At 38.3% G+C, this 15,617-nt stretch overlaps 1 protein-coding gene across 1 annotated transcript in view; it reads left to right on the forward strand.

Annotated features, from left to right (window-relative positions):
* Window positions 1–15,617, forward strand: part of palmdb (palmdelphin b) — a 42,761-nt gene that overhangs the window by 10,311 nt on the left and 16,833 nt on the right. The window contains exons 2-5 of the mRNA XM_069512006.1: window positions 847–897; window positions 4,053–4,133; window positions 6,299–6,429; window positions 7,083–7,197. Of these exons, the coding sequence (XP_069368107.1) occupies window positions 853–897; window positions 4,053–4,133; window positions 6,299–6,429; window positions 7,083–7,197 (372 nt within the window). The 5' untranslated portion in view covers window positions 847–852. The remainder of the gene's footprint in view (window positions 1–846; window positions 898–4,052; window positions 4,134–6,298; window positions 6,430–7,082; window positions 7,198–15,617) is intronic.

The raw sequence follows: 15,617 nt of genomic DNA on the forward strand, positions 1-15,617 counted from the left end.
CACTGACTGGAAAGAGAAATAGCATGAGTCTCGGATACCCTGACAACCACCGTTTACTGATGGTGATGTGTCCTGTTGAGAGCTTCCTGAACCTAGTCCTCTCTTTTCATCATCCCTGTGTGAGGCTGCAGACATGTTCACGTTTGATATACTGTCTCACATTATAACTCAGCACAGCCATGTTACATTCCCCAAAGACATGGAGCCATCACTCAGGACTGGAGCAAACATGTCACTTACATCTGACACAAACATGATACTTATCTTTCTGTCCCTCCTGCTCCCAAAGATGATTTACTCAAATACATATTGTGTGTTATGAGGTGCCGCAGTCATTGGTGGCAGAGACAAACACTGTTTGACCCAGTATGCAGTTGACCATTTAGTGTATAATGTATACATAATGTGACTGTACTCTACTTCCAGTCATATTATGGATCTGTGTAAATAATAATAATAACAACAACACCCCAAAAATAATCATATAAAATAATAAAATAATGTCCCTAGTTACAGCAATTAATCAAATTAATTACAAATTTGCAAAATTGCAACAATTATAGAATAAAACAAACAGATACTTCCCTACAAATTCACAATTTCCTCTCGTTTGAGTAACATTTGTTAAAAACTTAATATTGGACTATATGTGGGATGCAACAATATAATTCGGTTGTGGTACTTCACAGGCTTCACATTACTCAAATGCCTTGATACAATTATTATTGGATCTGGGATGTGATCTGTTCTGGAAAGGTATAGATATTTGGTCTTGATTTAAGAGTTTTGAATCTTGTCCTCTTACTTCCTGTCCAGCTAATTCAGGGTTTCTGTCTTTTCCTGTAGGCCAACATGGACGAGGCTGACCTGCTGAAGGAGAGGCTCCAGGCCATCACGGTAGGGACCAGTACTGTGCCTCTGCTAGTAACAAGAGTAGGCTAGAATCCAAATAAACTCTATGGGGAAACTCTTATGAGGTGGAGGGACCAGGTGATTGTGTTCAGACTTCGGTTACTCGAGTATTTGCAATGCTACAACATGTAGTTGTAACTAGATTAGAATGTATGCATATATGAATAAAACAGGTTCATTATTAGTAATTAGAGTATTTTGCAAATGAAAAAAATATTCTTTTGTTTTACAGAAATGTAAGAAAACGATGAAGAATAGGGATGCTTTCTGCATCTTTAAATGAGTTAAAATGTTGTCTTTTTCTTTTCTTCCAAACTTGTTCCATATAAACATATAGACTGTGATGAGATCTTCTCCTAAATGACTCCAATGTAAGAGATAAGACACGGAATCCAAAGTCTTTTATTCTGTGAAAAACACATTCTAAACTCAACTGAACTAAATATGAGGCTTCAGCAGACTGCCAGTCAAATCAAGAGGGCATTTTAACAAAACTTTACTGACAATAGAAGATTAGAGGGGATAGTTCACCCAAAAATGAAAATTCACTCATTATCTACTCACCACTATGCCAGCGGAGGGGCTGGTATAGTGTTTGAGTCCACAAAACACTTTTTTGGAGTTTCAGGGGTAAACAGCGTTGCAGCCAAATCCAATACATGGCAGTTAATGGTGACCAACTCTTCAAACGTAAGAGAAAACAGAAAAAAACATTGAATGACTCCATACTGCTCCTGTGTATTAATTAACATTAATGTTCAAACACTCACCCAACAACAATCACAACATGCAGATTGCTTCAGCCTCATATTCATGCAAATGAACTTTAAAATGAATTTTTACCTAGAAAAGGACTGTGGAGTTTAGCCAATGTATCTTTTTTTCATTTGCATTTATATAGATGACATATGAAAACTGACATTAGGAAAATCTCAAAATGGAAATGAGAAAAGACGAAAGGAAAAGAGAAACAAGCGAACAGTAGCCAAGTGTAGGCTGCATATGGGCATGTTAGTATTAATTAATTTAGTGTGAATTGTGTGTTAAAAAATATTTTAGTGAAGATATTGTATCGTGATTTTTATTTCAAGTCATTATGAAACTATTTTAAACAGCATAGTGCACCAAATCAAATATGGCTCATATGCAGAATTAAATAAAATTTCAGACCAATATGTAGCTGTTAAAAAGATAATGTCTTTGTCATCTTCCTACATACTGCCATCAGTGGAAATGAGGTCTTATTTGTATATGCATGCCAGTGATCCTAAGGCTGGGGATAATGTCTTGATGCACCACTAAATCAGGATTTGTTACCAAGCAGAGTCTGAAAATATTAAGTGTGGGTGTGTTGTTGCAGGATGACAGAGATGCAGAAGAAAACCTTTAAGCTAAAGCTATTGCTATAACTTTAGAGGTCAGTTCCCCCGGCAGAGTGCAGGGAGGCAGCACAACATCTAACTGTGGCAGAAAGATGCAAACACAATGCAAGAAGCATGAGGAGAAACTACCAATATCTCAGACAGCCCCAATGGGGTCTTTAATGAAACATTGCTGTGTAATCATGGGTCGACATTTACTACCTTAACACCTTAAAGATGCACCAGCTGATTCTGTGATAGCACCCAGCAGCACCTTCTTATAACCTGTGAACAATGTTGAGTCCCAAACACAGCGGTGAGGGGATTCTGGGCTCATGTGGCCCCCCTTGAGCACTTAAAAAAAAAAAAAAAACATAAACTAAAACTGAGACACAATTAAACTCTAGCGGATGCAACACTTTTCATACCAGTTTTACTGCTCCACAGATAACTTTTGATTAATTAAACTTACCACGTATTCATTTAAATTTTGGTGAAGATGCAGATTGTCAGTAAATGTTAATCAAATGGTCCACAAAACATCTAGAATCCAAAATTTGGGAATTCAATATTTAATTGTATCAAGCATTTAGGCTGACACCATTGCAACTACTAGATACAGAATATACAGGTGTTAGGCTAAATGTTGGACTTTTTAAATTAATGATGGCTCATATAATCAATCAAAATGAATCAAACTGTATTTGTATAGCCCATATTCACAAATCACAATTTGTCTCATAGGACTTAAACAAGGTGTGACATCCTCTGCCCTTAAACCTCAATGTATGTACATATACATATGCCACTAAGAATGCCATTGTTTTCCTGTCTACTCAGTCTCTGACTATTATTATTTTACAGCAAAAAAGAACGTACTTGTATTAAGTCAATACCTGGAGGATTATGTCTGATGTTTTATGAAATGTATTTTAGACTTTTTTATTTCTTTCGATATGTTCTTGTTGCAATAAGCAGTTGCTTTGGAGATTTCAGCTTTTTAAGAGGGAACTTGTTCATTTTCATCTGAATAATGTGATGTGACTGTTGGGGCTTTGTAGACAAATTAGATTTATTTTAAAATCGCTCACATCTGATAAGTGAAATTGGAATACAAACGTGATGAGTAACAGGGTTCATTTGATCAGTTGTTCTCTCTCAGTTAATTATCATGGAGCCAGTTGTCTTCATAAAATGGTTTTCATTGGCCTGACTCTGAGTCAAGCCCAGACAGAGACTGGACTATAAATACCAGCAGACGTCATCAGGGAGATCCCCTTTCACTGGGGCTTAGGCCAACACTGATCCAGGATCCATGAGCTGATTTTAGCCACAGTGAACCCCCTGAGTGTGACATCTACAAACACAGAGCTTGTGTTTTGATGCTGAGTGAGTGATTAGAGCCATTAAGTAGTGTGTTTGTCTGTGGTTATCCAGGCTGGACAAACATGTCCATTTTTAACGTCCAGTGGACTCTCTAACTTCATTTAAAATGGATAAGCTCACCTACAGGAGGTAATCGTTAACAGGGAAAGTGGTAGTGGTTGTAGTGAACAGATGGACACATGCACAGACATACACACACATACACACATACACACAACAACCGGTACATGGGGTCAGGCCCTGAAGGTTGTATTGCTTTTTAGCTATTTATGGCTGCTGGTGTCCAGCTGTCAGCTCAAGGTTGGAGTGTCAGCACGAGAATAAAATGGATGAAATAGTTTCCATGCTGTGAATTTTACACTTGATGCAATGTGTTTGATTTTACCCCTGCAGGACAAGAGGAGAATCCAAGAGGACATTGCCAAGAAGAGGAGACAGATCGAAGAGGAGAAATTAAAACTCCAGTATATAAAGGTAACTATGATAACATGAAAATCTGTGATAGGTGAAAATGTAATGCACGATATATGTCTGGGGTTTTACCATCTGATTCCATCTCACATAATAAAGAACACCACAGATGTAGAAATGTTCCTCAAAGACAGAGCAGAGACTATAAAGACCCCAGGATGAACACTGGGGTGAGGGTTTCATTTTCTGCCTTAATGATAACAACAACAAACTTGCTTTCATTTCTGCACACACAAAAAGACCAGACCCAAATACCACAGACATTACCAGGAGTCCCTCTGCAGTAGCATGACCTTATATAACAATAATATTGTTCTTATTCTACCTACAGCTATTCCATTCCAGCCCAAATGAAACTGTTAGTATTTTCACCTAGAGTCAAGCTCTTCTGGCCCACAGCCACTGCTTATGTACTAACATGTTCAGCCATCTAATCCTGTATTTTAGTAAATGAAGAGTAGTTGGGACATTGCAAGAAAAAACAAATTAAGCTGCACTCGGTAATTAGATGACCACCAGGGGGAAGGAAGTGTCAGAGCAGTGAGGAGTTGAGCTGTGGTCATTTCAGAAACTGTAGTTACTGGTGGTGTTGTGTTTTAGTTCATTAGACTGAAAGGGGTTTCTGTGATTTTGTTGTGATCCCCATTTTCACAGTGGTGATTTTGGCAATTCGAAGGTAGTGTTGACGCAGCTTGTGTGAAATGAGAGACAATATTACCAATCCGCATCTAAGCTGTGGTTCAGAGGGGTGGTCTGAACTGGAACTCGAAGGAATTTCAAAAAGGCATGGTCCTGATTCCTGATTGAGCTAACTGCTTCCTCAACTAAGACATGGTCGTTTAGCAGATATGGTCTGTAACGGCTGAGAAAATATCCTAGGGTATAAATATACAATATATGAATATTAACAACAACATCAAAATAATAACAATGAAATGAAAACATAAATATGTCAATCTAACTACTATTTGGAGAGCTTGTTTGTGTGCTTTGACAGGATGATATTATATATATATATAAATGACATGACATTCACTCTCCCCAGTGCTTTGCATAGCGAAACTAGTTGTACTGTCTTTTATTGCCCCAAGTTAGATTATTTTTCATTTGTAGCTGTGCTTAATGATTGTCAATACTTTTTGTTACCTGCAAAACTGTCCAGATACTGCAGTTAAGACTACAGGCATTTATAAGGTAGGACAGTGACAAAACCTGAAAGACAAAACTCAGGGGAGAGATAGTATGAAAAAACACAATTATTTTGAGGACAGGGAAAGCTACCAGCAATAAATGGTTGCTGGAAAATAAAAATGTTGCTCATACATTTTTATTTCCAGCTTTTATTTTCTCTCATCTGAGTTACTGCGTCTGGACAGTTATGAGACTTGTGATACCAGCTTGATCCAGACTGTAGAGTACTTCCTTTACATATACCTAAACTTACCTCATTTATGCTGTACTTAGTAAACAAAGCTTTGAGGGCATCTAGTGGACAGGGCGGTAATGAGGAGGTCTCTCAAGACCAGGGTTCAAAGAGATGGTCCACCAAAAAATGAAAATTCACTCATTATGTACTCACCACTATGCAGATGGAGTGGTGGGTGAAGTGTTTCACTTTTGGAGTTTCAGGGGTAAACAGCGTTGCAGCCAAATCCAATGCAGTTGATGTATCTTGGGACCACTTCTTAAATATAAAAAAAACAACAAAGAAAAAATGTACATTGGCACTGGAGGAGGTTAACGCTGTTTTGATTTGAATTTGAATGTTAGGGCTTAGGGACACTTGGATGACACCACAAGAGATGTATGGAGGCATTTGATCTGTTGTCTTTTTATGCTTAAAGAAGTGGTCACCATTTACTTCAATTGTATTGGATGCAATGCTGTTTACCCCTGAAATTCCAAAAGTGTTCACTCAAACACTCGTGGACCCTAAAGCTTCACCCATGCCTTCATCAGTATAGTGGTGAGTAGATAATAAGTGAATTTTCATTTTTGGGTGAACTATCCCTTTAAGGAAACAGAATGTTTGTAAGGCTGGAAGGGGAAAGGGAGACAGCAAGGTACGTGTCTATGTGACACAGACAACTTTTAAAATGTGAATACATGCTAAAGAATGTTTGCATAAAAAACTGAGGTTCCTGTGTGGGGGTGTGTTTGCCTGACAGAAGAAAGCCCTGAGGGAGCATTGGCTGATGGACGGCCTGAGTCAGCAGTCAGAGCAGGAACAGGAGGCCACGAGGCTTCAGATTCAGGACGAACAGCAGCAGAGTGATCAGCTGCAGAGCAACATCCTCAGGTAACCTGCACTCTGAAACTCCCACAGCACAACCCACACTGGACCCAGCAGACAGACACGCTGACTGAAAAACTGATAGTGAGACACTTTTGAGTCACTCAGGTCAAACTCTGAAATGCAAAATGAAGTGAACCAGCAGGGAGATCACACAAACTGGGTTATGAAACACTGATATTAACAAGATCTACATTTGACTTTCAGTAGCTTGTCGCAGTGGAGCGCAGCTCAGCAGTGATTTTACTATACATAACTTCCTCATTAAAAGCTTACTGAGTGAGAAAACCTGGACCCCTCTGAGTTTTTTCTAATCAGGTTGAAAACATAATTTTATGGGTGAAGAAATAATTAATGAAATATATAAAAGCAGCTACAGCTAACTGCCAACATTGTACGTTACATTACACTTAACCAGATATTCAGCTCTTCCCCACACAGCAGAAATGTTACATCCAAGTTCAAAGCCATGTTCTAAATCAGTTTCAGTTGGAAATACATTCTGAGAAAACACAGTAAAACTACACAGAATGCAATGAACAAAAGCATTTAAATGATTGTGGTTTGCTGGTTCATACACTATCGATTGCTGCTGGTAGTTAAAACCTGCTGAAAATGTTGTTTCTGTAATCAATACAGTTTATTATTCTCTTGTTCAGAATAGAGGAGGAGATTAAGACCTTGGAGGAACAGGAGCTTAACATTTCTGCTAATGAAGAAGTGGTCCTGAAGCGGTTAAAAGAGGTGGAGAGGACAGCTGAGGACATTATCAAGGTAGGCTCAAATCAACTGGCAGCATTTTAATACTCTGCTTGCTGTACTCGTGCTAACATTGCTGTGTTCTTTGCTGATCATGGTTTCTAATAATACTCAAATATTTGTTTCACCTTGAGGCAATGAAGCAGGATGAACTAACAATTCTCTATAGAGTATTAACAAACTGCTAGTCACTGATTCCTGACGTGAGAGTGAAGCCCCAACATGGCTGTGTATTCTTGAAGCACTGCCCCTACATTTCTAGATATGTTAACGCAGTTGTCTATACAGTCACTGAGATAGATACCACCGTTGAAATTGTGCTTTTCAGATGTTAAAATATTACCTCCTGCTGAGAAAAACTGCATTACTGCTTTTAGCTCTTTACACCATCAAGTGACAATGACACTTAAATGATAATACAAAAAAGCATAATATAAACTTCTGTATGACAACTTTATTTAATATCATTATAGTTTCCTCTTAACTGCAGACATCGGATCCCTCCTGACATAAAAATAATAATAAAAGTAATAAAAGTCGACATTGAATGATTTTTCAAACCTGAAGAACAAATTATGCTGAACAAAGTATGCTGTGCCTTCTACAGCCCTCTGCAGGTATTTATTTCAGGCTGTATAATGCTCCAGCAACCTTTAGCTATAGGGCAGCAGAGCCTGTAAATAGCTGGAGAGACAAAACCCAGGGCAAATATATCGTACCAGTTGGGGGCCTCAGCTCAAGGGGTTGGATTGGTACATACATGTTGCTTCAGGTACTATGATGATGAAACATGATCCAGTTTGGTCAGATCTAATACCAGATCTATGAACTCAAAGGTTTAACAGGCACCAATATAATTCTAGAATATATTTTGGAATTTGTTCTTGCACATCACTAGTAGGTCGCCACATTTTGTTGCTGGATGATACGGCATCATCGGCATATTCAATGTGACACAATTCTATATCTTTATTCATGTTATTATTGTGTGTTTAATGTTATTATACTTTGCTCGAAATATTCAGACATAACAATTGTCTTCATATCTATTGTGTCACCGCATGTGGCTCTTTGTTATTAGAGTTAAAAAGCTTAACTCTGATAAACTATAGTTACTAGCCGTTTGCTACAACTGAACATGAACAAAACGAACCTACAACATGGTAAGTTATATAGCGCTTTTATCTACTTGAAAACCCAAAGCAACTTACAGTACAGTTTTGCGCAGCAGTGTCTCTGTCACATATCAGTCCCACTTTGGGGTTCAGTATCTTGCTCAAGGACACTTTGGCATGCGGATTGAGGAGACTGGGAACAAACACCCAACCTGGTTAGTGGATGACTCGCTCTACCTCCCGAGCCGCCATGCTCATGTTGTTGATAGTCTCACTGTAACCTCTAGAGGGCCATCAAGTATTACAGCCAAATGTGTGTCACATGAGGTCAGAAAGAAACTCACATATACAAGTCCACTGCATGTAGTAGCCTAAACACAATGTTTTCATAATTATGATGTAGATTCTGATAATATATAACAAAGTCTTTTACAACAAACAAACTCAAGTTTCTCCTCATGCATCCTGTGGCATCCTCTAATTTCTGCTTATTTCTAAACTGTGTGGGTCTGCTTTAGTTCACAGGGGGCTGCTTTGACTAATTTCAGTGGCAGGTACATAGATTTCTCACATGGTCGGTGTGCAGTGTACAAGGACTAATATGCATGATTAATCATTGCCTGTATGAAGTCTTAAAGACACAGTGGAACAACTGTGACTTTAACATGTCATAGTACTGGACTGCTGATGCTTAACACCATTGATCTGTAGCACTGCTATGATGATGACTTCCTGCTGCTTTCACCACTTTGACCCCACTCTGTCTTCACACGTAGGAGCTAAATGCAGAGTACCAAGCAGGTAAACATTTATTTTGAATTTTTATGTGTTGATCTGTTCCTAAGCATTTTTATATACCTTCCTGTGGCCGCATTCTTTTCCTGAATATTAACATGATATGTCATCTAATAACTATATGTAGGGTGTCAGATTTGACATTTTTGACTTGTACTACCAAACCTGAATACTTAATTTCCTCTTTACTGTTTATTAGGACAGCCATGTTTTGTTGCTATTTCTTTTCAGATGAGATGTTAAGATGTTCATATGATATCAAGCTCTGGGCTAGCCTTTCCTGAAGAGTAGGGAATGCAAGTCTGGCTCTGTTCAAAGTTTAAAATGACTCCTACCAACACTTTTAAAGTTCATTAATTGACAGTTTGATTATTGTATCTACAAACGAATCATGTAAATACAGCAGTTTGCAGTTTAAGAGTTGGAGTGATTACGTCACAAACAACAGTTTGTCTGTCCATCCAGCACAAATAGTAATGTTCGTTCATGTATGACAATATACAATGTGTAACAGCGTGCTTTAGAGTTTTTTCCCAATGGGTCACCTTGAAAATGACATGATGCATCTCAATGAGTGTGTCCCTCTAAATTTTGAAAATATAATGAAAACTGCTATTAGTCTGTCCAGATCATCGCCAAACACACAGACATGAGATTGATATCCTTGTGAATGTCATGCTCTCCGCAAGAAAGGGAATGTGCATTTATTTCTCATTTATGGCTCCATTTATCTTATGATAAATTATTAGTCATACCATATAAATGGTTTGACACCTTGGTATAACAAGATCCTTTAATGCGACCTATTCAAATTCTTGACTTTTAGCGTTTTCTTGTATTTCATGGGCATTATTTTTCTTCTCAGATGTGACACATCATCTCCCCTCACCACTCCCAGATATCCCATCATTCATCCCACTGACACCAGCAGAAACCCCTCCTATATGTAAGCCTAGAAGTGAAGAAGCAAAGAAAGGTATAAGTCTCATATAACTATTAGATTGGATAAAAAATATAGGCTGCTTTCCTGACCAGTCATTCAACTGTCAAGTTAATGTATTGAAAGTCTGACTAGAGACAAGTGGGATAGATAAGGAGCATAATTTAAGCTGTGGACATATTTTGATGCTCATCACTCTTAATTTGCATTTCACAAGGATACAAATTATGAAGAAATCAGATTTCACTGTAGCTCTCAGTAGTTCAAGGAGACTGTGAAATGACTGTGCCTTAATTAGAGTCATAACATACAAATCCAAAAGCTTGATCTACATATAGATAACACTGGATTACTTCATTTATTAAATTCAATTTAACCTTTATTTACCCATGAAGTTCCTTGAGATCAACATTTTTTAGAGTGGGACCTGGCCAACATAGCTTAACATTTAAAGGTTACCAAAGTTATAGAAGTAAAGGATATGAAAACGATCAAGAGACAATGAGTTCTGGAGTGAAAAGCTGCTCTACCAAGAAAATCCTGGGTCCCTTGTAGAGCAGCCAACTATTGCAGCAAAAACCATTTCAGTGAGTGAAAGGAGATCACAAAGAGATGAGTTTACCCTAATATGGCTTCACAGATAAAAGTACACCATTGATGCTGTATGCTTAGACTTAGTGAAGGCCGGTAAATGTGATCATAAAGTACACAGTTATGTGTACAGAACAAGTAGTTGGACAGGGCAGAGGGGCGGCATGCATATAAGTAATTTTATCATAGTCTACAATACTAGAATACAGTAGTCTTACCAAGTGTTCTCCTGACAGCTAACTAACAAGTGAGCATTGTTGCCAGTAATACATACCCAGCCTTTTAACTAATTTCCTCACTAGGTTCTTAATATGCACGTTACATGAGAGCCTAATATCCACCCAAGTACCCAAGTACCTGTAGTATGACTCTTTTAAAATTGTGTCTGCTACTAGAATATGAATTTATATATTTTTTTCAAAATCTAGGAGCATGCTGGGAATAAGTTTGGTTTTCTTATGATATTATCATCATCTGCATATAGATTGGCTTTAGCTGTTGGTCTTCCTATTGTTATCTATTGGAATAGAATATAAGAAATAGGCCAGCATTGGATCTTGGGGGACTCCCTTAGAGTTCTCAATAAAGCTGTTTGTGACTAATTTTATTTACACACTAGGTTCTATCTGCAAGATTGTTAACATAAAAAACATTAATCAACAGTAGTGATTTCATGTTGATCAAGCCATGCTTATTTGATGTAGGTTCACTATTAACGATTCATTTTATCATCTATTTTTTCTCAAATAATCTGTTAAGGATGACATTTTCAAATAGACCCTAATAGTCAGTACAGGGCATTGTCTTACATTGACCTCAGTTAATTGTGATGTGTAAGTAATGTGCATCACTTGTGTTTTTCTTTTTTCAAATTGAGAATCTAAATCAGAAATGTAATTGAACCATATTTATTCTTCGGTCTTCCTCTTTTTTCCATTCCAGCTACATTTGCGATGGAGATCAATGTGGAGCATGATAAGAGAACAGGCAAAAGTCAAGTAGTCTCTACAGCATCTATCACCCCAGAAATTATCCAAGGAAGGGGTTTAAAAGTGTACGATGATGGGCGCAAGTCTGTTTATGCACTGCACCCAGATGGAAGCAAAATGGACAGTGGAGAAGTTGGAGAGATGACGACCACAGAGGTAGAAGAGCTGCTACGTCAGGCTACAGATAAGAACATCCCCACAGAGGTGCAGTACCATCAGCCTGTCTACTCTGTACCCTACATAGGCAGCAGCAGGCCTTCAACACCTAGGACACCAAATAAAACACAGGGGCAAACCCCAACACCCAGCCATAGTCCCTCCCAGGGTGCCATCTCATCCAGAAATGGCACTCAAGTCCTCACAGAGGAAAACCAGAATAAAAATGACCTAGAGGGATGGAAAACCCAGAGCAAGACCCCAAGCCCTAGCCTCATCCAACAAGACTTCATGACAAGATTCCAAAAATCTGGAGAAGAAACCAAGCTGCCCTTCATCCACATTCCAGAACAATCAAAGAGTAACAAGCATGTAATTCCACAACCTGACATCGGTGCTAAAACTCCACGAGGACTCACCAACTACACAACAGGTACAAGCAGTCTAAACACAGCAGCTCTGGTCTCAATTAAAGCCAGGTCTGAAGAAATGCCAGCACCCATTCAACCGGTCTACAGGGCTGTAGACAGCCATAGTCCTTCACTGGCCAGCCTCAAGTCTGAAGGTGATCCTGATACCTTGATAGAGAGCTCAAGTGATTTTAACAGACCCTCACCCTTCTGTGCAGACAGTACCTCTTCTCTGAACCTGGTAGATGAGCTAGAATCAGCACCTGTCACAATGATTTTCATGGGCTATGAGAATGCTGAGGATGAGGAGGAAGACATCCAGGCTGAACTGATCATCATCGCTAATAGTGATGATGATGAGGCCAGGGATGTTAGAAATGAAAATGATGGTGAGGAGCGTCTTTCATACCACCCAGAGGGATACAAGAGTAAAGTCTTCCAACCTAAAGTGGGCATAGCGAAGGTTACAGGCTGCAGAGACATTATTGAAGATACCTACACACACTTGGATGATTTGGAGCTCCATAAGCCAACATTTATCCATAGGCCTGGAAAGCATAGTCCCTACCTGCAGGGACAAGTGATAGATGTGTCAGCAAACACAGGCAGCATCAATATGGAGGAGATGAAGCTCTGCTCAACGGGAAGATGAGAGAGGCTGCTTGGAAACGGCATCACTGAAGAAATAATTATAGAATTGCTCTCTTTCTTTCTTTTTTTCATGTCTCAGCTGCACACTGGACAGCCACATATATTGTGTCAGTCAGTCCTTGTGCCTGAGGGATTCAGTAAGCTTTATTGCCACCTCCTGGCAAATTAGTTTAATTACACACTACATAGTCACATTAATGTCAGCACAGCCTGATCAGTACAGTTGCATTTCATTTCTTCCCCTTTTCCTTTTACAAGCAAATACTAGTTACATTTCTGATCATTAGTGACTGACTCGCTTTCTACTAAGTCCAAAACTGTAAATGTCATATATTTACATAATATAATGCATTGGTACTTACTAATACATTAAAGGTATAGTTCACCCAAAAATGAAAATTCACTCAATATCTGCTCACCACTATAACAATGGAGGGGTGGGTGAAGTGTTTGAGTCCATAAAATTACTTTTGGAGTTCAGGGGTAAACAGCCAAATCCAATACAATTGAAGTAAATGTAAACCTCTTCAATCATAAAAAAACCAAAAGATTAAAAACATTAAAATTTGACTTGAAAAAGTGTCACTTACACTGTGTTTTTAGCCTAAATATCCTCTAATATTCTCTTCTGGAGACGTGTTCATGCCTGGATGGCTATGTAACCAAAAGTATGTGGACTTGTACTCTTACATTAATCATGGTTGTTTTTTCCTAAGTGCAGATCCCTTAGTTGAAATCTTAATACAGAATAACGTGATGTTTTAGTCACTAGTGTTCTTCCAGGTTTGTTCTGTTTCAACATGACAATACTTCGCGGCCCAAAGACAGCTCCATAAAGAAATTATTTTTTTCCAAATTGCTGTGGAAGAACTTGACCTCAAACTCATCCAACATCGTGGGGATGAACTAAAATGTTGACAATGAGCCAAGGCTTAACCAACAAATGCTCTTAAGGTTGGAAGAGATAAAATCCCTGCAGCCATCTGGAGAACCTGAAATAAAGTTTCTAGACATTAGCTATATATTAATGCCCATTGTGTCACAATCATGTGTTATGTCATGAGTGACAGGTGTCCACATACTTTGCTTTATAATGTAAAAAGCATCATATTAATATTTCTACAACATTTAAATTATCATCAAATATGGTTTATTTTTAAAGTGGTGCCAAAAGGTTCTGTATTTTTTGGTTTAAACTGTGTGAACTAACTGACCTGTGTTACTTTCTGAATAAAATGATTTATTCATCAACTAACTGTGACGGTGCTGTTTTTGGCACTAGTGCCCTCCTACTGATTTGAAAACTCAACATCAAAAGTCTCCTTTCCTTTTCTTCCAATCGCTGCTATTTAAGATTAGTTCTATTTGATATTAGACAATAGAACTACAACACCTAAAAATGACACACAATTATTTATAATATGTTACATTTAATGGATGAATTAATGATGATAAACAAAACTAAAGCTTGGACCAAAACAAGGTCAGATCTAACACAACGGTGCTTTGCATAAACCCATTTATTGAAAGCTTTCATGTTGTTTGTGAACGATGAACTGAAAGAATCACTTTACATATGGGTCATAATATCAGTTTACTCTGGCTGGAGTGAGCGTCACTCACATTCATTTTTTAAATCATCATGGTGAAATTCCATGAGAGGGCAAAAAATGTGTGTGTGTTTTTGCTCCTAGACAACACTCACACAGTGAGATCATAGGAGTGTTCACGTGAAGCAGATCAGTGACTTAGTTGAAGAACAGTGGAAACAGTGAAAACTCAGAGTTCCTCTCTTGGTCACTGCTGCTCAATGATCAGAGCAGAAGCTGCAGTTGGTTTGTATCGAGCTTGAGTTTCTGTGTCCTCCTCCACTCTGACCTGCTCTCACTTTAACTGATAAACGCTCACCAGTAGTTATCAGGACCTGATGAGTACATGAAGTAACTCGGTGTTTGATTTGCTCCAGAATTGATGAGACTGCATTTAAACATCATGAAAAATGACTCATCAACATTGTGCATCACGTCTTGTGTTGTACTGAACACAGTCAGGACTTAGTGTTAAAATGACCGGAGCGACACGGATTCATGATCCGACACCATCGATTAATATATCAATAACTAAACACATGATCGTAGGTTTGTCACCTAAATCATCCCAATAAAAATGGAACAAATGAACTAGTTCATTTTTGGAACTATGAACTGTACATTTTTTAAAAATGAACTATGAATGTGAACAAGTTTATTTTCATCTGCATGAACTGAACTTTGAACTAGTTCTTTTTAAGTGTGAACTGGCACAACACTGTCTGTGAATCAGTGAAAAGAAACATAATGGACACAAGGACTGACAGCTGAGGGAGCTGAATGTTGTTGTTCTGCTCTGTTCCTCGTGTAATACACTTGTCCTTGGTTGCCGTCCCTTCCTCTTAGTGTCTCTCTGTGGCATTATGAAAAACACGGAGGAGGGTGGAAAAACAAGATTGCACTGTGGATACCATGCTTAAAGGATACAGTTATGTAACAGCAATTCCTTATGTAAGAAAAAAATTTGAAAAGAGAGAGAAACCGTGGGCCATTCATTGCTATTAATGAAACTGAAATTCAACATTCACTATTAATCTGTTTTGCTATTTGAGGAGTGAACTTAGGAACACACAGGCCTTGTTAATACTGAAATCTCTGCTTCATAAAGTGATGCATATTGGATTCATTATGAATTAAGTGACATCAGTAACACATTGTGTACGTACGGGAGTACATTCTTTATGAACACATCAAAATGT

This window comes from Paralichthys olivaceus, chromosome 17 (assembly GCF_024713975.1).
Source record: "Paralichthys olivaceus isolate ysfri-2021 chromosome 17, ASM2471397v2, whole genome shotgun sequence".
NCBI classification, from domain to species: domain Eukaryota; kingdom Metazoa; phylum Chordata; class Actinopteri; order Pleuronectiformes; family Paralichthyidae; genus Paralichthys; species Paralichthys olivaceus.